The 23149-nt window shown below is 45.9% G+C and overlaps 1 protein-coding gene across 12 annotated transcripts in view; it reads right to left on the bottom strand.

The window, feature by feature from the left end:
- Positions 1-23149, bottom strand: part of EP400 (E1A binding protein p400) — a 100765-nt gene that overhangs the window by 69808 nt on the left and 7808 nt on the right. For 5 of the 12 annotated variants that reach the window (XM_041728492.1, XM_041728498.1, XM_041728495.1 and 2 more), the window contains exons 3-9: positions 22637-22689; positions 19347-20710; positions 17670-17780; positions 5506-5596; positions 4018-4125; positions 2891-3276; positions 561-848 (exon numbers count right to left, since the gene is read on the bottom strand). In XM_041728492.1, coding sequence (XP_041584426.1) covers positions 561-848; positions 2891-3276; positions 4018-4125; positions 5506-5596; positions 17670-17780; positions 19347-20675 — 2313 coding nt within the window. In that variant the 5' untranslated portion in view covers positions 20676-20710; positions 22637-22689. The remainder of the gene's footprint in view (positions 1-560; positions 849-2890; positions 3277-4017; positions 4126-5505; positions 5597-17669; positions 17781-19346; positions 20711-22636; positions 22690-23149) is intronic. The other 7 variants (XM_041728499.1, XM_041728503.1, XM_041728500.1 and 4 more) reach the window with 4 other exon arrangements.

Raw genomic sequence — 23149 nt, 5'->3', positions numbered from 1 at the left:
TTCTGTCCTCCTGTGTCAGAAACACAGACAGAATACACTGGCTAATGTTCACACCAGAGTACTTACAAGGGCAACAACACATGCCTGGCTCTTGCTCCAAAACCACTGGGAAGGGTAGGGACAGATCACCTAAGACTAGCCACATGTTTTCAGTGACTTAACACCGGACAGCAGGAAATGCTGGGGTTGTGACATCCTACCAATTCTGGTATGTTTAATTCCCCCAATGAGCTTTCAGAAAACAACTGCTTAGAAACCACTCCCTGCAAACAGCAAGTGCTAACTGGGTGCTGAGCCACGGCCCTCCTCTGAAGCCCATGATGAGCTCAGCCTGTGAGGTCAGTACACAAAGGACCTTTCCCCCACCAGCCTACTTCCACCAGGACAGGTCACGCTTCCTGGTTCTAACCTTGTTTTCTAACTGATCAGAAACCACGTTTGACTGTCCTCACTACCGAGTGCTCGGTTTTAAACTACTGAATCCTTGAAAACTGAAATCAAATGCGATTCACAAACTAGAACATGTTTTACAGCCTTCTTGATGTTCTAAGTGCACTTACCAGTGCTATCTGTTCTACCAGCTTATCCTGAGAGCTGTCTTGGGGCGGGGCAGCATTCTGAGCTGGGCTCTGTGGTTTTGGGGGTGCTGACACGGCTGCTCCCGGTGACCGGGAGGTGACTGGAGACAGTGACTTATTGGCTGCCGAGGAGGGTCTATTCCCTGCGGAGACCCGTGCTGGTGACAGGCCCGAGCCACTGGCAGGAGCTATGGACGAGGTAGAAGAGGTGGCTGGCGGGGGCCGCTGACAGGGCTGGGCAAGGTCCACCGATGGTCTTGTTGACGCCGTCTGGCAGGCAGAAAACAGGCCAGCAGTGAACAGGAGACCTCAGCCCCCCAGTGCAGCCACACACCAGAGCCCACGTTCCTCGCACACCCTCCCCCCCCCCCAGCAGTGCAAACGAGTCACACATACCCAGCCCACTCACACTGCAGCCAAGCCAGGCCCCCAGGTGCATCCTTTTGCTCTACAAAGCTATGCTAAGACCGCAGCACAAACTCAGCTTTCACACACTGTTTTATTTCCTAGGAGCTTTCTCTTCTGATTTTTTGTTTTTTTATAACCATTTCTATGTACGTTACTTTTTAGAATTTGGATTTATATAAGCTCCTTCCTCACTGAAAAATAACCCAATGCTCCTCTTGTATCTTCTCTGCCCCTCCCTGTCTGAGGATGGCATTCTGGGGGGAACAGCAAGCAGGCCAGGTGCTGCCACAACGTTAAGAGGGCCGAGGGTGGATGGTTGCAGAGCACAGCACACTTACAACCTGGCGTACAGGGAGAAAACCAACTCAAGCACACTCTGTACCAGGCCGGTGTGCAATTTGTCTTTCCATCTCACCTAGTCTCCTGAGATTGCGGCCAGCCGCATGCTCTTGTAGAGAAACCTCTAGGGGCACCCAGGCACAGCCCTCCTCTGTGCTCCGAGGTTACTTGCCATCAACAGCAGAGCTCACTGACTATGGTGGAAACCATGTGGCCCACATGCCTTAGGTGTTTTCACCTTTTAGGTGTTTTCACCTTCCCTCTTTGTGGCCCTTCACAGGAAAAGTCTGCCAGCCCTACCCAATTTAGGAGGGCCAGGTTTCCATGGGTTTTGTAAGGAACTGATCCTTTCAAAAACAATGGCAGGTAAAGGAATCCAAGCAAAACCCCAGAGCTGCCTGAAGTCAGCAGGTAGCTCAATGAGACAAAATACTTGAAACAGAGACTCCGTTTCCATAAAAATCTCACAAAAGCAGAGGCCCAGAGAGGTTCGGGTGCCCTGGGGGCAGTGTTCTCCTCCCTAGGCTATGCAGAAAGCTGCAATGCAGATCTGTACAAAAGGCTCCAGAATCCATGGGGTGCAGATCACAACTCCTCTAGCCACTGGCAGAGTGACCCTGACAAGTTACTTAAGCCTCTCAGGTCTTATGGTAAAATGGGGATAAAAGATTCTGTATCCTAGGGTTGCCGGGCAGAGAAAAAAAATAGTGCCAGTAAAGGCTCCCGACAGTGCCTCATGTCCAGCAGGTGGTGAGCACAAAGCAGCTATGACTGCTGATACTCCGACAGCATACAGATCAAACCTCGCTATCAAGCTCAAATAACCATAAAGCACTTGAACTGAAAGCCCCCTTAAGGAAACCTCCTTGTTCGTGAGGGAAACAGCAAAAGGGAGGGGAAGGCTTCCCAGGCAACTCAATCATACATGCTCAGACGATTCTCTGAGACCACCACCTGCTGTCCCTCAGGGCTCCTGGGGGTTCAGGGCTCCTGGGGGTTCACACTCACTTTCAGGGACTAACTGCTCCTTAAGAACGGCAAGCAGTGCACTGTACACTTTTCAAAAAGAAGGTTCTGAGTGACAGCCATCAGTAGGGGAGGAAGGATACCAAGGTAGAAACCCAGGTAAGGAAGGCCTCATGCCTTCAGAGTGCAGAGCACCCAGAAGGGGAAGGCATCCGTGGGAGGCCCAGCAGTTGGCTCGGTGTGGGCACACGCAGCCTAGAGAAGCCCCGCACTGCCACAGCCCCTTGCACACTGGTGGGAGGGTGCCCGCCACCTGCCCCACCGCATAATTGGACATATCAGCCAGGACGATGACCATACCGCTCTCTCCATGACTGAACTGCAAGCAGTAACTAAACCTGTACTGGTTCTCTAGTGCTTCCATAACATAATTGTGGCTACAGATCTGGATAAAGTAATGTTGAGCGACCCACTGATTCCAAGCAGCACAAGAAGCCACTAGGTGAGGTGCGCATACCCTGCAAATGCCCTACAGTGCACATCTCACACCTCGGCTTTTCTTCCATTTCTAAGGAACAGGATAGGCACCCACTAAGTACCTGTGGCTGGGTCGAGAGTGGAGCGGCCTGCATCTGAGCTTTCCCAGGCATCGGGGCATGCAGGCCCTGTGGCACAGGCTGTGGTGGTGGAGCGGGCAGCTGGCTGGGTTGGGGAACAGGGACAGGGGCATTTGGCTGCTGCGTCTTCGCTGGGACTTGGAGCTGTGCATGAGGCTCCACCACCTGCGGCTGCTGAGAAAAGTGCAGCGCTGGTGGGAGAGGCGCAGCAGGGAGGCCAGCTGGCGGCAGCCTGCCAGGGAGCTGCGGTGGGGGTGTGTGTAGGCTGGCAGCGTTCTGCACCGGAGGCCCCGTGGATGGGTCATACTGCTGCTGGCTTTGCTTCTGTCCGGCGAGTTGAGCGGCCTGAGGGGCAGGAGGCATTCCTCCTGCAAGAAAGGAATGGCCCCAGTGGTGCTGACTCTGGAGTCGAGAGCATCTTACCACGTGGAAGATTTCACGTCTCGGTGTTCATCACAGGCCTGTCACTCAGAGCCATCACACACTCCCATGGGAAGTTTCGCTGGTGGAAACTTCTATTACATTAACTCTTATGTTATAAACCAGCACACTAAAAAGGAAAGAAAGGAGCTTGACCTCTGCAACTTAGTGTCAAGCAGAATAGATATGGCAACCAGTGCCCCTATGGCAGCAACAACCAAGGAAGACACAGGCATGCTAAGTAAAGAGCCTGAGGACACGGAGTGGCGTGGCTCCCTCAGGGATGAGAGCATGCTGGCAGAGGCCCTCTTACCACTTGGACTGGGGCTCAGAGCCATGTCCCAGCCCTAGAAACCATTTTTTTTTTTTAATTTTTTTTTTTAATTTTTTTTTTATTTATTTATGATAGTCATACAGAGAGAAAGAGAGAGAGGCAGAGACACAGGCAGAGGGAGAAGCAGGCTCCATGCACCGGGAGCCTGATGTGGGATTCGATCCCGGGTCTCCAGGATCGCGCCCTGGGCCAAAGGCAGGCGCCAAACCGCTGCGCCACCCAGGGATCCCCCTAGAAACCATTTTAACTGCGCTGCCAAGATTGTACGAGTCTTAGCCAGATGCTGGACTGCAAGATCTCTCACTGCATGTGCTCTTTCTGAGCCAGAAGAGCCACTGTTGTCGCTGGGCCTTACCTTGAGCTGTCGGCATTAGCTGCTGAAGAGGAACCCCTGTGTTCGCCCCTGGGTGCTGGAAAACTGCCCCCTGGTGGCCCACTTCAAGCCGAGGCCGCTTAGACTGCTCTAGAATAGTTTTCAGAAAAGGTGCAGTTTGATATAAAAACAAAACCATAGAAGTAGTAGAAAAAAAACATGTGTCAGCGTTATAATCTTTGAACAGGGAGCCTTTCCATATATCAACCAAAATCCAAAAGCCAGAAAAACTAAGGTTGATAAATAGAATTTCTTGCCCTTAACATTTTGCCAGTGTAAGAAGCAGCCTCATACAAAAGGGTGCGTGACACCCCAGGAGACCGTGGTGTCTGCAGCATGCATGTGGGCAAGACACTGGCGGGGCTGCCATGTGGGAAGCTCTTCTAAGTTCATGTGAGAAATGCCAGCAACCAGACACACAGAACGGGCGAAGATCATAAAGAGTTGAGCAGAGGGACAGTGTCACAGTTAATAACATGGCAAGCTACCACGCAACCTCACCAAAACTGAAGAGTTGCATAGCACAACAGAAGACTTGTGTTCACCCATCACATCAACAAAGACCAGAGGAGTGATCATGCTTCATAAATTGGCCAAAACGTGAGAGCACCAGAAACCGAACAAGGGCTGATCCTGCTGCAGGACCACGTGCATCACTCACGTGCTCTGACAGAGCATTTCCATTTCCGGGAGCTTCTCCCGTAGATAAAGTGACAAACACATCAAAAGAAATTTGGGAGATGTTCCATCCCACGTTTACCATAACAGAAAAAGGTGGTAATAAAAAGGAACACTATCAAGGGTGTGATGAGGGAAGGACCCCCACATACCCAAGGAGTGCACAGTCATCAGAGAGTGTGGTCCTAAGCAGGCAAGGTGGCCTAGGAAGTTAATGCTGGCGAGAGAACAGTGCACAGAGAGTGCACTCCCACTGCCTCAGAATAGCATCACCACCAAGCGAGCATGTGGGCAGGAGGTCCCTTACACACACACACATCTCCAGCAGCAACCTCTCTAGGGCTGGGGCTCAGGGTGGGAACACCAAACCAGAGAGAGACTCGACTCACACCCTCCTTGACTATCCAAATCTTTCATATAAAATGTGTGTTTTTATAATTTTTTTTTAATTTTTTTTATTTATTTTTTTTTTGTTTTTATAATTTGAAGAAAAAATTCAGTTAAAAAAAATGAGTGACAACTTGAAAAATAAGACGGTTTTACTCTCAATCCCATCATGAGGACTAAGAGCATGCCAGCACACAGGAAACCAAAATGGAACACACCGCACTCAATGAGCAAACTTTTAACTTCAGTATATACATACAGCTGATGAGTCAGCTGAAGAGAGTTAAAAAATTAACTCTCAAAGTAAAATGAAAGTCACCAAAACTAAGTGCTCCAGTGTTCATGTGGCTGCGATGCTGTATGTCCCCTCAGGCCAGCCACCTGAGCCAGTGCTCCAAAACATACCTGCCGGGGTCCCCGCCTGCTGCCTCTTAAAGGGGTCCGTCTCTCCCGCACTTCCGGCCCCCGCCACAAGGGCCCCTGTGAGAGCTTGCTGCTGAAAGAGAAAATGAAAACATGAGGCTCTGATCACGGAGGTACCTTACAAGAATGGATATGAACTAAACTATCGTAATTAATCCACATACTGGCCTCCCTACTCTCTAACTGGAGAAATGTTATCTGCCCAATGCATGTAATATATGGTCACATATCATCAGGCACTTAAAGTTCTAACTTACCTCTGGAGGGGAAAAAAAGGACTTGTGAAAGATCTTATTCTGAGTTTCCTATCAATGAATAATTAATGCACATAATCTACAATGCCTCAGAAAGCAACAGTGATGGCAGAGCACTGGCTGGTGGTAGGAAACACCATCAATCCCACATCTGAGCCTCCCTGGCAGTCATGCTGTCTGTCATCACTTACTCCCCCCGCCCCCAAAACACAAAAGCTGAATAATAACAAGAAAGGTTGAAAATTTCTTCCTCTTGGAAAATGACATCGAAACTCTACTTGACAGACAAAAATCTGATACAATTGGGTCTTCACAGTGGACTTTTCCAAGTTAGCATCCTACATAGCTGGGTAAAATGTATACAGGTGATTCAGAATGTTTCAATGAAAACAAAATCAGAAACTAGCCAAGTCTGGGTGCCCCATACCTTTTACATCTCTGTACCATCCTTGTAGTGCTGCTAAATGCTAAGGATGACGTTTATCAATCACTATTTGCTAATTGTTTGAATGATCCAACTCTGTCCACTCTACCTAGCCAAGCATCTGAAATGCCAGTTACACATGCCTACACAGGGTATGTGCTCCACAAGGGTCTGTGAGGGCTGCCGGGCTGCGGGGGCCATGCCCTAGCACCAGCCATGCTGCAGGTGTCCCCCATGGGGACAAGTGCAGTGATTGACAAGGGAGAAGTAAGCACCACTATTTATGTTCAGTGAAGATGGAGGGAGGAAGGAGGGGGGGTAAAGGAGGGAGGAAAGAAAAGAATGATTTAAAAAAGCACATGGTATATGAACAGTAGTTATCTGGGGACAGAATCAGAGGTAAGTTATCATTTGTGTGTGTGCACTTTTCTAAATCTTCCAAACCTCTACAATGAACACATCCTACTTTTATAATCAAAAGACTTTAAAAAAAAAAAAGAAAAGAAACTGATAAAGGGTTCTATGTCCAGTAGTGGCCAACTGCTTCCTATCAGACTCCCCATACTCTAGACAGACATAAACTCTGGAGGACAGGACTGGAATGGACGCCTGCAAGAAGGGAATGGAACAAGCGGAGGTTTAAGACATGAGGGCAGGCCCCAGCCTGTGCTATGTGGACCAGCTCAGAATCAGACACACAACCTCACTGGCTTGAAGACCACTAGGATGGAGAGCGTGAAACCACAGCAAAAGAAGGAGGACTCACCCCAGACATGGCAGGACACAGGGAGGCTCCAAGTTCTCTCCCTAATCTCTGTCTCCTAAAGCAGGCACACAAAGACTCCAAGCCCAGGCCAACAAAACCACACTGAGATTTCAGGTGCCCTGACTCAGGACACACAGTTCACAGTTAAAATTCAATCACATTAATTAATTATGAAAGCAGAAACGATCAATACTCTTCAGGAGACTGCAGAAACCAGAGTCTCTCTCTCATTCATGACACCCAAATCGCTCCCAAGCACAAAGCCACAGGAAAACATGAGCCATATTTAGAGCAGTTCATGGACACAAATCCACGCAACACAAATGCTGATTTAGCAGCAAGGATTTTACAACGGGTCTACTAAGTATGCCCGGGGACATAAAGAAAACATAGTATAATAAAAAACAAGAGAGAATCGTGACCAAAAAGAAGAAACTACTGAGAGAATCAAATGCAGATGCCAGAACCGAAAAATAAACTCTATGGAATACAAATTCACTGGATACAAGAGTGGGAAGCAGAGGTCTGTGAGCTGAACACACAGTGTTGAGAGAAGAGGAAAAGGAACAGAGTGGCACTTGTGGACAGAGTTGGGCCACCGGGGTGGGGCGGGGCAGTGCTGTGCTGCATACACATGGGCAGATGACAAAAGCTGCACCAAGCCCAGGGGACACTCACTCATACAGCACCAAAAAGGGATGGAAAGTCTTCCTAAAACAGTGCTGGGGGACTGGTCACCCACAGGAAAATGTCGAAACTCTGGACACCACTGAAATAAACTTGCGCTCATCAAGGGCAAGAAGGGGGAGGGCTGGCCTCTCTTCTCTAGGCCTCCTCACAGCCCTGACTCTCACCTTCAGAATTATTCCCTTACACTGTCTTCATGAGTATTCTACTGGGAAAGATGCTGCGGCCTTTAAAATTCAAGTTTGATTTCAATTTAAAAAAAACAACAACAACTCAACATCAGAAAATAGAGATTCTCTAATGGGAACTGAATTCTAAGTGACCACTTTAAGAGAGAATACCAAAACAGACTTTATCCATGGAAGACAGTGTTACTAATTTACAGGGAGTCTAAAGCTACACCAGGAAAAAGAACAGTTGAGAGAACTGGGGGTGTAGCTCACAGAAGACAGCCTGACACCTGAATGAGGAACAGATGTAAGTTATTCTAGACAAAGAAATTCAGTCATTAGGGATCCCTGGGTGGCGCAGCGGTTTAGCGCCTGCCTTTGGCCCAGGGCGCGATCCTGGAGACCCGGGATCGAATCCCACATCGGGCTCCCGGTGCATGGAGCCTGCTTCTCCCTCTACCTGTGTCTCTGCTTCTCTCTCTCTCTCTCTGTGTGACTATCATAAATAAATAAATAAAAATTAAAAAAAAAAATTCAGTCATTACAGCTAGCAGTTACCAGGGGGTAAATTTCTGATTTATTTATTTATTTATTTATTTATTTATTTATTTAGATTTTATTTATTTATTCATGAGAGACGCAGAGAGAGAGGCAGAGCCACAGGCAGAGGGAGAAGCAGGCTCTATGCAGGGAGCCTGATGTGGGACTTGATTCCGGGACTCCAGGATCACGCCCTGGGCTGAAGGCAGGGGCCAAACCGCCGAGCCACCCAGGGATCCCCTCTGACCAATTTAAATAAAGCAACCCACAAACCAACTATAAACTAACTGGGCCTGTGGTTCATAAGGCTAGGTGTGCAGTCAGACTGGGGTCAGAAGGGCTTGCAAACGCAGACAGCTGTGGAGTGGACAGTGCACCGTAACTCAGCTCAAGGTTCTACGGGTGGTCTCCTGGGCTCACCTTGGGGCAGGAAAACAGACCAGCAGAAACAGAAAAAGGACTCACGGTAATAGCATGCCTATTACAACAAACTGAGCTGCCCACCTCTGCCTAATCTACACCCACAAGCTCGTAACAATATACAAAGTATGAACACATGTAAGAATAAGACAGCCAATAGCAGGGTAAGGTCACAGAGCTACAATTGTCCATTTCTTCTAATGTGATAATCATCGAAAAATAATCTCCACTGAGGATGCTTTTTAAAATCTAAATAACGGGATCCCTGGGTGGCGCAGCGGTTTGGCGCCTGCCTTTGGCCCAGGGCGCGATCCTGGAGAACCGGGATCGAATCCCACGTCAGGCTCCCGGTGCATGGAGCCTGCTTCTCCCTCCGCCTGTGTCTCTGCCTCTCTCTCTCTCTCTGTGACTATCATAAATAAATAAAAAATTAAAAAAAAAATAAATAAAATAAAATCTAAATAACAAAATAGTTATGTCGTATACAACTGCACTCTAGTAGAAAACCACCTCAAATGCTTTTATTTTTTTTATTTATTTTATTTTTTTAAAGATTTTATTTATTTATTTATTCATGAGAGACCCAGAGAGAGAGGCAGAGACACAGGCAAAGAGAGAAGCAGGCTCCATGCAAGGAGCCTGACATGGGACTCGATCCCAGGTCTCCAGGATCAGGCCCTGGGCTGAAGGCAGGTGCTAAACTGCTGAGCCACCTGGGCTGCCCTCAAATGCTTTTAGAAACGAAGTAATACACACATGAACTGAGAATTCTGTATTTATTTGTAGAGCTTAATTAGGCACCAATTAGTTTCTTATAAAAACCCTTTAACTGGTGGCAAATAATGAAATTCATCCTGAGAATATGTCTTAAACTGTTTAGAAGGTTCAACATTGCTGACCAGGACAAAATAAAACCGGGGGGGCCACTTGTATATTTCTACCAGCACTTTTAGCTAAAAACAAAGTGATGATATATGGCAAGTACCATAAAGATACACAGACTTCCTTGATTAATGCCACTAATGCCACTCCTGTGAGTGTTTTCTAAATAGAAAAATCACCTAAAATTAGAAAAATAGTTTACTGAATTGCACTTCCACAAAATGATGGCAGATTAGGAGTTGCTAGAATGAGAACTGCTAAAAGTGAATAAAACCGGGGATCCCTGGGTGGCTCAGCGGTTTGACACCTGCCTTTGGCCCAGGGTGTGATCCTGGAGTCCCGGGATCGAGTCCCAGAATCGAGTCCCACATTGGGCTCCTTGCATGGAGCCTGCTTCTCCCTCTGCCTCCTGTGTCTCTGGCTCACTCTCTCTCTGTTTCTCTCATGGATAACTGAATAAAATTAAAAAATAAATAAATAAATAAAAGTGAATAAAACCTAAGGAGTATTTGTTAAATGAAAATACATTTTTAAAAAGTATACTCAGCCAACCAAAATAGATGTAATATAAAATAAATCTCTGGGGTGCCCAGCTAGCTCAGTCACTGGAACACATGACTCCTGATCTCAAGATTGTCAGTTCAGGCCCCATGTTGAGTGTGGAGATGACTTAAAAACAAAATAAAACAAAACAAAAATATTTGCATTAGAAGGATGGAATTATGGATAACTATTCATTTTCTCTAACAGAAAAATCACTGAAAGTCACTACTTATGATGGGTTTTCTTACAAATAAACATATACTCATATGTATGTATACGTAGACACATATTATTTTACATAGGACCCCTGCACTCAGTAGCACTACCTCAAAATCCTCTGGGAGCAGACAGAAATTAACTTATCTGTAATACAAAAATTCTTAAATTATTTCTAGCATTTTGTTAGTCAATACATATTAGTCAATATAAAAATTCTACACCTGGGGCAGCCCAGGTGGCTCAAGCGGTTTAGCACCTGCCTTCAGCCCAGGCCGTGATCCTGGAGACCTGGGATCAAGTCCCACGTCGGGCTCCCTGCATGGAGCCTGCTTCTCCCTCAGCCTGTGTCTCTGCCTCTCTTTCTCTCTGTCTCTCTTATGAATAAATAAATAAAATCTTAAAAAAAAAAAAAAATTCTACAACTGAGCAGCCCAGGTGGCTCAGTGGTTTCATGCCACCTTCAGCCCAGGGCGTGATCCTGGAGACCTGGGAATAAGTCCCACATCGGGTTCCCTGCATGGAGCCTGCTTGTCCCTCTGCCTGTGTCTCTGCCTCTCTATCTCTTTCATGAATTTAAAAAAAAAAAAAAATGTAGAATTCAAACTGGAGACTCCTTCTTCTTCCTCTTTCAGCCTCTTAAATATATGATTATGGACTATATCATCATGTATGCCAAGAAAATTATAAAACATATGTATGGAGGGATGCCTGGGTGGCTCAGCAGTTGGAAGTCTGCCTTTGGCTCAGGGCGTGATCCCATTATCTGAGATCAAGTCCCATACCAGGCTCCTTGCGGGGGGCCTGCTTCTCCCTCTGCCTGTATCTCTGCCCCTCTCTGTGTGTCTCTTATGAATGAATAAAAAAAAAAAATTTAAAAACAACAACAACAAACATAGGTATGGGATTTTTTAAAAAAGATTTTGTCCATTTATTTAACACAAAGAGTGAGCGAGGGGGCACACACAAGTGGGGGAGCAGCAGAGGGAGAAGGAGACTCCCCACTGAGCAGGGAGCCCGATGCAAGGCTCGGTTCCAGGACCCTGGAATCATGACCTAAGCTGAAGGCAGACGCCTCACTGACTGAGCCACCCAGGTGCCCCATGTATGTGATTTTAAATGCATGGTAAAATTATTAGAATTTTTTTTTAATTTTTTTAAATTTTTATTTATTTATGATAGTCACAGAGAGAGAGAGAGAGAGAGACAGAGGCAGAGACATAGGCAGAGGGAGAAGCAGGCTCCATGCACCGGGGGCCCGACGTGGGATTTGATCCCGGGTCTCCAGGATCGCGCCCTGGGCCAAAGGCAGGCGCTAAACCGCTGCACCACCCAGGGATCCCAAATTATTAGAATTTAAATAGTGGAACAGAGTTGTTCACTGAACACACTGTTCAACTTTTCTGTTTGAAATCCTCCATATAAAAATGTGGAAAAGGAAAGTAGAAAAATAAATACACAGTTTAAAAGAGTAATAATAAAGCAATCACCTGGGGTGGCACCTGGGTGGCGCAGTTGGTTAAGCATCTGACTCTTGATTTTGGCTCAGGTCTGGTCTCAGGGCCATGAAATAGAGCCCTGGGTTGGGAATCCACGCTCAGCAGGGAGTCTACTTCAGAATCTCTCTCTCTTTCTGCCCCTCCCACTTATACACACTCTCTCAAATAATCTTTAAAAAATAAAAATAAAAATAAAGCACTCATCACAATGCTCAGGAAACAGACTGCAGCTTGTGCCTCACCGACCCTGGGCACCACGCAGGTGCCCACTACCTGAGCGGTATGTGAACATCTCATGATACTGTCACCTACAGACTCCTCTCCAAACAGTATCTTCTCCAGCTTTGCTTCCTAGAGAATTCCCTATAAGTCCTCTGTCCCACAAGGTGTGGCTGAGCACAGACATACCCACACATTTTGGCACTGTGACCACCTCTTCTCTACTGATGGCTCTCATCAACATTCTTCTGTATGAATGTGCACCATCCACTAACCTGTTCTCCTTGCCAGTGTACATTTGGTTCTTCCCAGTTATAACTAGCGCCACTAGGAACACTACTATACCTGGTTTGTAGCAGAGACATTCAAGAATTTCTTAAAACACACTGTCGAGACAGAGGGTCTGGTCTGCCCATGCTCACCTCTTCAGGTCATGCAAAAGGTTTGCAAATATCTCCAAGCTACCCTCCATCAAAAGTCGATGAGACTCCCACTGACCTACATCAGCAGATTCCACCCAATTTAGTTTCTGGTGATCTGGCAAGTGTGATGGCAAATCACAGTGGTTTAATCTGTGTTACCATGGAGGCCACACGTCTGTTTCATAAGCTGATGGGCACTCCCTGCCTTTCACTACTCCACTGTCCTCAGGCAAATACTTATTAAAGTGGTCTAGAAACACAGTAGTGCATTACATTCCACAAAGCATTACAGGAAAGATGCCCTACTAAGAAATGTTCTCACAATCTCAAAGGTAAAAAAGCTTATATTCAACTGCATCAAACTCATCATAAGAAGCATCTGAATATCAGGTTGAAATTATTCTTCACCACCAAAGGGGACCAGGCCCCTTGCAAAAATGACCAATTCTAGTTTGGATTCAGGAATACCCAAGATGAACCTTAAAGGTGCCAGCAAGTAAGAAAGGGCTCAGAGAATGACAAGGAAACATTAACAGTGCAAGAGGATCAGCTTAAAGGTCCTCACTGGGTCAAATTACAGGTAATCTGACCATCAAAACACACAGTAAGATAAGGGGATGAGGCCGCTGCATAGCGATGGCAGGGGCACAAGACCTGATGGGAGTGGGTTACACGGGCACCTGACAAATTCCACAAACTGTAACACTTAGGATCTGTGCCTTCCCCACCAATAAAATATATCTCATGTGACAGAACCCACCTGCTTTATAGGCCCAAGAACAAAAATCACATGATCATGCAAATAAATGCAGAAATAGCATTTGACAAAATACCCATTCATAACACTAGAATTAAAGAAATCTCTTTTACCTAGTAAAGGGCATCTACAGAATCTGTAGCTACTATCATATCTGACAGCAAAACATGAGAATGAGTAAGAATAAGTATTCTGACCACTCCATTTAGCATATTTGGAAGTCCTTGCCAGTGCAATAAGGCCAAAAAATAAAAATAAACAAAAGGCTTCTAGATAAGAAAAATAAAACTTGCTTTCTTGACAGACATGATTCTCTATGTAGAAAAATCCCATGGAATCTACAAAAATGCTCCTAAAACTAACAAATGAGTTTAGCAAGACTGCAGAGTATAGATTCAAATAATCACCTGTATTCCTAAATACCTACGATGAATATCTCCATTTTTTTAAAATTACCACTTACAATACCACAGAAAAACTGGAACGCCCAAGCATGTATCTAACAAAATATGTACAAAATTGGCAACCTGAAAACTACAAAAATACTGATGAAACTCTGGTCAAAGACAACCAAAACTGGGACACCTGGGTGGCTCAGCGGTTGAGCATCTGCCTTTGGTGCAGGATGTGATCCCAGAGTCCCAGGATCGAGTCCCACATCGGTCTCCCCGTGGGGAGCCTACTTCTCCCCTCTGCCTGTGTCTCTGCTATTCTCTTTCTCTGTGTCTCTCATGAATAAATACATAAAATCTGGGCAGCCTGGGTGGCTCAGCAGTTTAGCGCCGCCTTCAGCCCAGGGTGTGATCCTGGAGTCCTGGGATCGAGTCCCACATCGGGCTCCCTGCATGGTGCCTGGTTCTCCCTCTGCCTGTGTCTCTGCCTCTCTCTCCCTCTCCCTCTCTCTTTCTCTCTCTGTCTCTCATGAATAAATAAATAAAATATTTAAAACTAAATATAATCTTTTTTTTTTTTGAAAAAAAAAGGACAACCAAAATAAAGGGAGAGATATACCATATTCCTGGACTGGAAGATTCAATACTGTCAAGATAACACTCCTCTCCAAACTGGTTAACAGATTCAATGTAATCTAAATCAAAATTCTATAGATATCGACAGAAACAGATTCTAAAATTTCTATGAAAATGGAAAAGAACTAGAATGACCAAAACAATAAAAAAAAAAAAAAAAGGTTGAACTCACGTTGATTTCAAGACTAACTACAAAGCTACAGTAATGTAGACTGTGGTGTTAGCAAGACACACAGATGAAGGGAATTCTGGAGAGTCTAGAAAGAGACCCACACAGTCAGGAATCAGCTCACTTTCAGCAAAGTTGCAAGGTCAATATAAGGGAAATGGAACAGTCTTTTTAAGAAATGGTGCTGGAAAAAAAAATGGTGCTGAAACAACTGGAAATCAATATGCAGAAAAATGAACATCTACATGGTTGCCACGTAATACAAAACCTGACTCAAAGAGGGTCATGGAGGTATATGTAAAACACAGAAATACAACTTCCAGAAGAAAATACAGGAGGTTGCTGTGACCTCGGGGTAAGTGAAGAGTTTTTAGATAGGGTGCCAAAAGCACAATCTATTAAAAAAAAAAAAAAAAAAAAAGATAAAATACACTGCATCAAAACATAAAACATTTGCTCTGAAAAAACAGTGTAAGAGAGAAAGATAAGCTTTATTTTTTTTTTTGAAAGATAAGCTTTAGAATGGGAGAAAAACATTTCCAAATTTGTATCTGCCAAGAAACTTGAATTCATACAAAGAATTCTCAAATCTAACAGTAACATATAGGACTCAGACTTTCCCAAAGAACATACACCAACCAACCATCAGTGAGCCCCCAAACCACGACCACTTCAAGCGTATTGTGACAACTAGAGATGAAGGCGGAGGACACAGCAGGGCCTCCCCTCCAAGGGGCGGCAGGAGTGCAGCAAGGCACAGCCACTGCAGCAACTTTGACAATTTCTTGCTAAATGGAACATACAGATAGTAAACAAGCGGGCAGTCAGCCTTCAAGGCATGTTCCCGCACAACACAAAGGCCTAGGTTCACACAAAACTGTATTTGAATGCTGACAGCAGCCTTACCCCTAAGCAAACAATCCAAGTGTCCTCCGAAGGATGAGTGAAGAAACAAACCCAAGGAACTCATGCCATTGAACACTGCTTACTTAGCAAAGAGAGAAGACTATGGTAAATGGCACAGCGTGGCCGCTCAGGGACAGAAGCCACATGTTGTAGGATCCACCTAGATTTCATTCCGGAAAAGGCAAAATCACAGAGGCAGAGAGCAAAGATTTCAGGAGGATGATAGAGCTCTGTTTCTGGACCACAGTGATGGCCACACAACTCTATGGGTTTGGCAAAACTCAACAGAACTACAGACAAAAAAGAGTGAGTTTTACTGAATTAAGTCAGTCTAAGTAAATGAATAGTATTATTAGTGACATTACCCACTGGCTGAAAAAGAAATCCACATATGAATATGTAAACGGAGAAAAAGGAAAGCCCACTGTTAACAGCGGAATGCCAACTGATAAATGCATTAGGGATGACTGGGCTAGAAAAATTCATTTCCCAATCTTTAAGGTAAAAATGGATTCTGTCCCAATGGTGGAATTAGTGGCTGAAAGTTTAATGAGATACTGGATTATTTACATAGTCTCAAAGTATCTTCCCCAAATCGCTTATCATTTACCAAAGAGAAAATAAGAACCTTCCACTACAAAAGCCTGGTGGACCCCAGTCTCACAAGTGGTCAAGGTGAGCATCACCAGTCGCAGGACCACTGATCTCATGGCTTCCTACTATGGCACAGCGAGCTGCACACACTGTCACCTCAGTGGTATTCCTCTCAAAAATACATGGCCCAAGTCAGACACAAGGAAACGTCTCACAATCCAGTATCTAAGGACATTCTACAAAATAAGCAGTCTAAACTCAAACAACGTGAAGGTCATGAAAGACCAAGGAGTCAGCCCAGATTAAAGAAGACCAAGCAGGCATGACAACCAAGCACAGCTGGTGACCCCAGACTACAGGAAAAACACTGTGGCCGACCCTTGAGCAAGGCAAGGTTGAACTGTGCAGGTCCACTTACGCACAGATGTTTTTCCCATACGGTACAGTAAATGTATTTTCTCTTCTTCTTTATGATTTCCCTCTTTCCAGCTCACTTTACTATAAGAATACAGCATATAAAACATGTAACAGACAGAGTACGTGCTGACTAGGTTATCAGTAAGGCTTCCAGTCAATGGCAGGCTAACAGTAGTTAAGTTTTGGGAGGTCAAAAGCTCTACGCGGAGGTTCCACCGTGCGGGGATGGTGCCCCTACACTGTTTAAGGGTCAACTCTATAAAGGACGCCGTCAGGGCAAAAGACAAAAAAACACATATGAGCCCCTGGCTTAGTTGTAATCCTGACATGACTTGTACTGTGCTGGGTAAGAGAACACTCTCACCCGCTATGTGCTGAATATCAGCATAAAAGGGCCTGCCACAGTACCCGCAACTGCTGGTTGCCCAGTTCGGGGGAAATATGTGTGCAGACACATACAAGGGAGTGAAAACACTACAGAGGGGCAAAGAGTGCACATTGCTGAGTCCAGGCAAAGGACACATAGGAAATTCTTTGGAAAACTGTTTTTGCAACTTTTCACATATGTTTGAAATGATAGCAAAATTAAAAATAAAAAAAAGTTTTTTTAAAAAAATGTATCACCACAAAGATGAAACTACTCTCTGAAGCAAGAACCATCCATTATTCCCTATTGCGAGAATCTGACCTATCCTTTCAGGTTCTGGGCATCACTGATGTTAACACTGAGTGATTTGGTTTCCAAACACACTAATCAGTCTACACCTGGTGGACACCTGAATGGGGCCTAAGGTCCTGACTTCAGCATTTCTTCCAGTTCGGAAAATACCAAGTTACCAGCTGCTTAAATCTATTTTTTTTCTTGTTCTGTTTTGCACTGTTCTTAAAAATACAGATAGAAGACACAAGAAAGAACCAACATTTAAAACACAGCACACAAGGAATCCTGAGTACACATTCAACAAGACTGTATTAGGTGACATGCATGCTAAAGCTACTACTGCGTCACACTCAACACAGAAAAAATAATAATGCATTAAGATCCGTGCTGTCATTTACTCATGCAACTTAATTTTATCATTTTTATATACAGGAAGACTTTTTAATTTTTAAAAAATAAGGAATGGGCTCTGGAAAAAAATGTTGGAGAGCAAATAGTAAAATTGAAGGTTAAAATATCTGGATGAAGGGAAGTTTGGGATGAGGCTACATTTGAGAACCATCGAAAAGTACCTGAAGCGGTTGCTGCTGGGATGAAAAAGCAGCAGAAACATTTGGCGGAAGCTGGGTTGCTATAGCAACGGGAGTACCAGTCTGCCCATCCTTTCCTGTCACAACCTTTACCTGAGAGGAAATATTTTGAGAAAAAAAGGCAACATAATTTTTAAGACTGCTCAAAATTTTGTCAGAATTTTATTGCTGATAGCTCAGTGATGTTTGGTGTTTAAAATGGAATGTTTTTGCATGAAATCTTGTAAAAGGATACCTGACTTACGGTGGATTTACAACAGAACAACCTAACTCTAGTGCGAATCTTGCAGGAACTCCAATTTGAACACAGTGCAACATCCTCAGATTCTGCAACTTCAAACCGTAAGCAAGGGAACGGCAGGCAGTCTCTGAGCAGCAAAGCCCTAGTGCCCTCACAGGCCATCTGTACAGCAGCCACCCCACTGCCTGCTGTTGTGTGGGCCTATCTCAGTAGGAAGGTGCAAAAAAGGGAGGAGTCATGCCTCCTCATTAGCACAGATGAGGGGGACGGAGCCTACAGACAGCATTGAAATACAAACAGAGAACTGAATTTTGCTGTTTCATGGCAAAGAGGTGTAATCCTCAAAATAATCATATTGACCTTTTAGAAAATAAAAATAGTCCTTTCTGGAAAGGGTGTTAAAGAAAACACAAAATGGCAAAGCCACACAGATATGTCCAGAAATCTCAATGAGGACGGCAAAGCAAAGAGGTCAGCTTTTGCTCAGCAAAGGCTGATTTCTTTGCAGGAGAAGAGCTGACAAAGAGCCAAATTACTTTAGCTGTATCATAAAACAAAATAAGCTCCACCAACATACTGTACACTACACAACACAATGGCACAAAATACAGTGCGTTACAGTATCCCTCACCATTCTCACCACTGCTCTGTTTTCATTAGCTCCTCTTTCAGTAAATACAAGTAGAACGATCTTAGGAATCACTATGGTACTGATAAAACTCAACTGGGGGATTTATGAAAGACCTGTTCCAAGCACCCCAAAATATTTCACTCCCTATAAAAGATTCTGTGTTAAATATCACTCAATAGGTATTTGCACACATGAGTTTAAAAAACCTCAAATTGAAGACTTTCACATCTAAAAACTGAAAATTTCTCCAAGCTTTGCTATCACAATGGTATCTTCATCATGAAGACACCATACAGACCTACCTGGTGATGTGAAATCATGACTGTTATACTGTACAGTTACTGATTCAAACCCCTTGTTTAAAAACTTTTGTCGGGTTTTTAATGGTAGACCAGTGTAGGTAAAATGCAAAATCTATGCAAGTAGCCAGAAGGCATCCACATCTCCAGCCTCAGAGCTGGACAAGACCCACAACTGACTACGGGAGACGGCTGGGTCATGCCAGGCCAGCCTTCAGAAACTAGATGACCTAGCTCTGCAAGAACATGTGCAGGCCTGGACCAGCACTGCTCACAGGGTCATCCTGCATCTTCTTCCCAATGTCCAGAGCAGCTCCTCCCCACCATGCAGGGAAAGAGCAAAACACATCTTCAATTTTACTCCTGGATCAAATCCTCATGAAACCACATCCTAGAAACATCCCAGGCTCAAAGGCTATGTTTTATTTACAGTTGCCTAGACTCAAATTTGCATAGCATGGTACTCTAATTAAAGTGCTATTTCTCACCTCATCATTGATAACCTCAGATTTTTCTTCCTCCTCCTCTTCTTCCTCCTCCTCCTCCTCCTCCTCTTCCAGATCCAAATCATTCTGCCTAAGATAAGCTTGCAACGGGGCATAGTGCTTCTTCTTGAAAGCCAGGAAGTCCATCATGTTCCCTTGAAGGTGCTGCAGGAAGAACAGTTCGACCAAGTACTCCCTGAAGGCCTCCTTTAGCGCCTCCATCTCTCTGTAATGGTACTCCAGGCACTGCTTCCTCATCTGGGCCAGCTCCTGAGATGCTGGGGGGATCTCCTCCAACTTCTTGGGGGCCTTTCGTACCCCTGCACTCCCCGCAGATGTGAGAGGAAGGCTGGAGAGGCCCGGGGGCACCGCAGTCCTGGAGGGGCTGGTGGGGGGTGGTGGGGACGTCATCCCAAAGGCCGAGGCCCCCCCGACCCCAACCCCGACCCCGGGCAGCAGGGGTCTGGTCAGTGGCGGCCCCTGCAGCACCTGCTGCTGCTGGACCAGCTGGCCCTGGATGATGCTGCTGATCTGGGGTGGCAAGCTCGCTGTGGTGATGTGACCAGGGCTGGCCAGGGGCTGCAGGCTGGCTGCACCTGCAGCCGCAGGACTCTGTGGTCCCAGGTGGTGGACGGTGCCCCCAGACTGTGCATGGGGCTGTGACAGTCTCCGTTCTCGGACTGCGATGGGAGCCCCTGTGTGCTGCAGCTGCACCTGGGTGCCTGGAGCCATCTGGGCAAGGCCCGAGCTCTCCTGAAACACAAAGTGCCCACCACTAGACGGGCTCAAGCTCATCTGCCTCACTAGCACGCTGGCGTCCACAAAGCCCCCGGTGGGACTGCTGCTGCAAAGGCCCAGGCCAGGGCCAGGGGTGCCTGTCCGCATGCTCTGCAGGCCTGGCCCTGGCCCAGGACTGGGCTGGGTGGGGCTCTGAGTCTGCACCTGTTGGGACAGTGGCGAGGTGACCTGGATGTACGATGGAGACCCATGCTCAAAGCGCCTCTGCTGGGCGCTGAACTGGAAACCTGGAGAAGTAGGGCTGGGGAGTGGCAGAGGAGCGAGCGTGATCTGTGGGTTTCCTCCCACCACGGGTCCGACGCTCTGTAGGGCGATGTTCACGTTCTGCCCGGTCACGGGACTCCTGTTCATCAACTGCTGAACTTGGTAACCAGGAGACTGAGGTGCAGACGGGCTGGCCGATGGCGCAAAGGGTGTGGCAGGGGACTGGGGAGGATTTGGGTGGGCCTGCTGCTCTTCTCCTTCGCTGCTGGTGAAGGCCCTAGACCTCTGCAGCTGGTGCTGGACACTCTGAGGGCCGCTGCCATGGTGCATTATCGCCCCCCTTTTTAATCCAACTTAACGTTCTCCTGAAAAATCAAAGTTAATATCAAGTTACTTGAAGACAAATGTAAGCATCTGCATCTGATCAGCACTTACTACAAGTACCATTTAGCAGCACTGGAGAGATAGTCTGGTATGTTCCCAGGGGCATCTGATGCAAATGAGTCTTATTAATTCTTATTAAGCCATGAAAAAGATGGCACTAAAGACAATGTCCCTCAACACAGATGAGGGACAGGTCCTTCTGGGTCACTGCTGGGACCTGCAGGTGGATAATCCCAGTTAACTACCATGGAAGGTAACCAGCATCGCTAGCTCAAGGCCAGGCAGGATCTGAACTTGGCACTGGCACTTGTGCCTAATACATTTCTTCCCAGAAGCCGCCTCCTAGCTAGCGGTTCCTCTCCATTTCCACATGCGGGAGGGCTGTCGGCCTGTCTCTCCTGGTAGAAGGACAGCCCCCTGCTCAACGCCAGGCACCCAGGAGGCAGTCAGTGACTGCATCAGCTGTCTGCGGTCTACTGCCATCACCCTATCACCAGAACAGAACACCCCACCAACTTCTGGGCTACATCAACTGCAAACACAGAGAGCAACCATTTCATTTCAGATCCTAAGCTCCTGAAGAAGAGGGCCCAGGCCTGGGGGCCAGAGCCTCACCTTAGACCTGTTGTAGAAGCCAGGACAAAACAAGAAGGCACCTCAAACTTCAGAGAGAGAAGAAGAATGGCGGGACTTGGGCCCATGCTCTGGGAGAGTCTCCCTCAGACATATGCAAACTCTCTGGAGCTGGTACCACAGCTTCAAAGGGGCTCCTAGCCCAAACAGCTTTGTGCAGAGGACCAGGGAGATACTGGGAGAGTAGAAGACATGTGCTGGGGGTCAGCTCTCAGGACCCCAGAATGCTCCCAAGTCAGATCCAGCTAGAGTCTCAGTGTCTGCGAGGGATACGACCCCACTGGGGACATGATGTCCTCCAAAGCCCCCTGCCCCAGGTGTCTGCTCCCCACTACAACAGGGTCACAGGCACAGAAATAGCCTTTCACCACTGGAAATTCTCAAGTCTTAACCGACACACTGAGCTCCCCATTTCTTGGTGTTCTTTCCACCCTGCCACTCAAAACAAGCAATAGGGCCGGTCTCGTCATCCACAGGGCATCACAAATTATCTCAGAGGACAGGGGTAAAAACATCAGAAACCAGAAGCTACAAAAGTTACAATGCAAAAATACAACTACACGTGGAACCCTGGCCAAGATAGATGGTATGCAGAATTAGAAGCTACAGAATGTATGGGTATGCCAGTAAAGGCTGGGAAAACACGAAAATTGGTGCCTATTTAAACAACAGAAAAGATACTTTCTGCTCTGAAGGCTACTGCTAAAGAGAGTCCAAGATCACAGGCAAGCTGCAACACACATGTCTCACAGGAGATCATGGTCACAGTGAAAAACAGCCATAATGAGCAGCCCACCAGCATGTTCCTGCCTTCGCCCCTGAGCAGAAGCCTCCCATGGTGGCTCAGGGCCGGGGGCCTCAGCACACCTCCTGCTTTCAGAACGAGCTCTTGCTCCTGAGCCTTGTAAATAAGCATTATGAGGAGACATGTGTGGAACTGGCACAAAAATAGAACAAATGTGATAAACACAAGGGCATATTTAGGATTATTTCCTTAGAATACATTCTCACAACATCAAAAGTGAGCAAAGAGAGAGAACAAAAGCCATAAATGAGCTCGCTCACATATAACAATTCACAAAACCAGGGGAAGCTAAGACTTAGGAGGAAATATGTCATGATCACTGACAGAGTGAAAATCCTATTTCAATTCTCACCACAAATCATTCACCAAAATAAATGGAGCATTTTCATAAGGTAACATCCCAAGTTTTATACCAATTGTAAAAGAGTCAAAATAGAAATACATAGAGAATACAAAAATGAATACTTACTAAAGCTCTGAAGCGGAATTCAAGTTCCTAAACTTAAAACAGTAAAGTTGTATCTGAAAAGACAGATGGATTTGAAGACATGCAAAATTTTAAAATGTTTAAAATTCAAAAATAAATCATCAAAATCATGACTATTTGTTATGATGATCATTAGTTATGATCATTAGTTATGATCATTAGTTATGATGATCATTTGTTATGATAATCATTAGTTATGATGGGGCTATCACTACACTATAGAAAGTACTCATATAAAGTGGAAATCACTGAAATCCCACAGAAAAATGAATTAAGGACAAGAGACAGTTTACAAAAGAAAAATATCTATTTAACTAGCTGGAAGGGAAATGTCCAACTTCACCGCTTATAAAGTAATACAGACTGAAATAAGTATCTCCCAGATCCACTTAGCCAAGATACTATATCACACGACTGGCACCCTGCCAACCCCACATCTAGTGGAGGGTTGAGAGGCAGGTAGGAACACAGGGCAGAGATCTCAAAGAGCTCAGA

The sequence above is a fragment of the Vulpes lagopus genome, chromosome 14 (genome assembly GCF_018345385.1).
Source record: "Vulpes lagopus strain Blue_001 chromosome 14, ASM1834538v1, whole genome shotgun sequence".
Classification (NCBI taxonomy): Eukaryota; Metazoa; Chordata; class Mammalia; order Carnivora; family Canidae; genus Vulpes; species Vulpes lagopus.
Note: the sequence above shows the minus strand (reverse complement) of the source record. Positions and strands in the feature narration are given on the sequence as shown.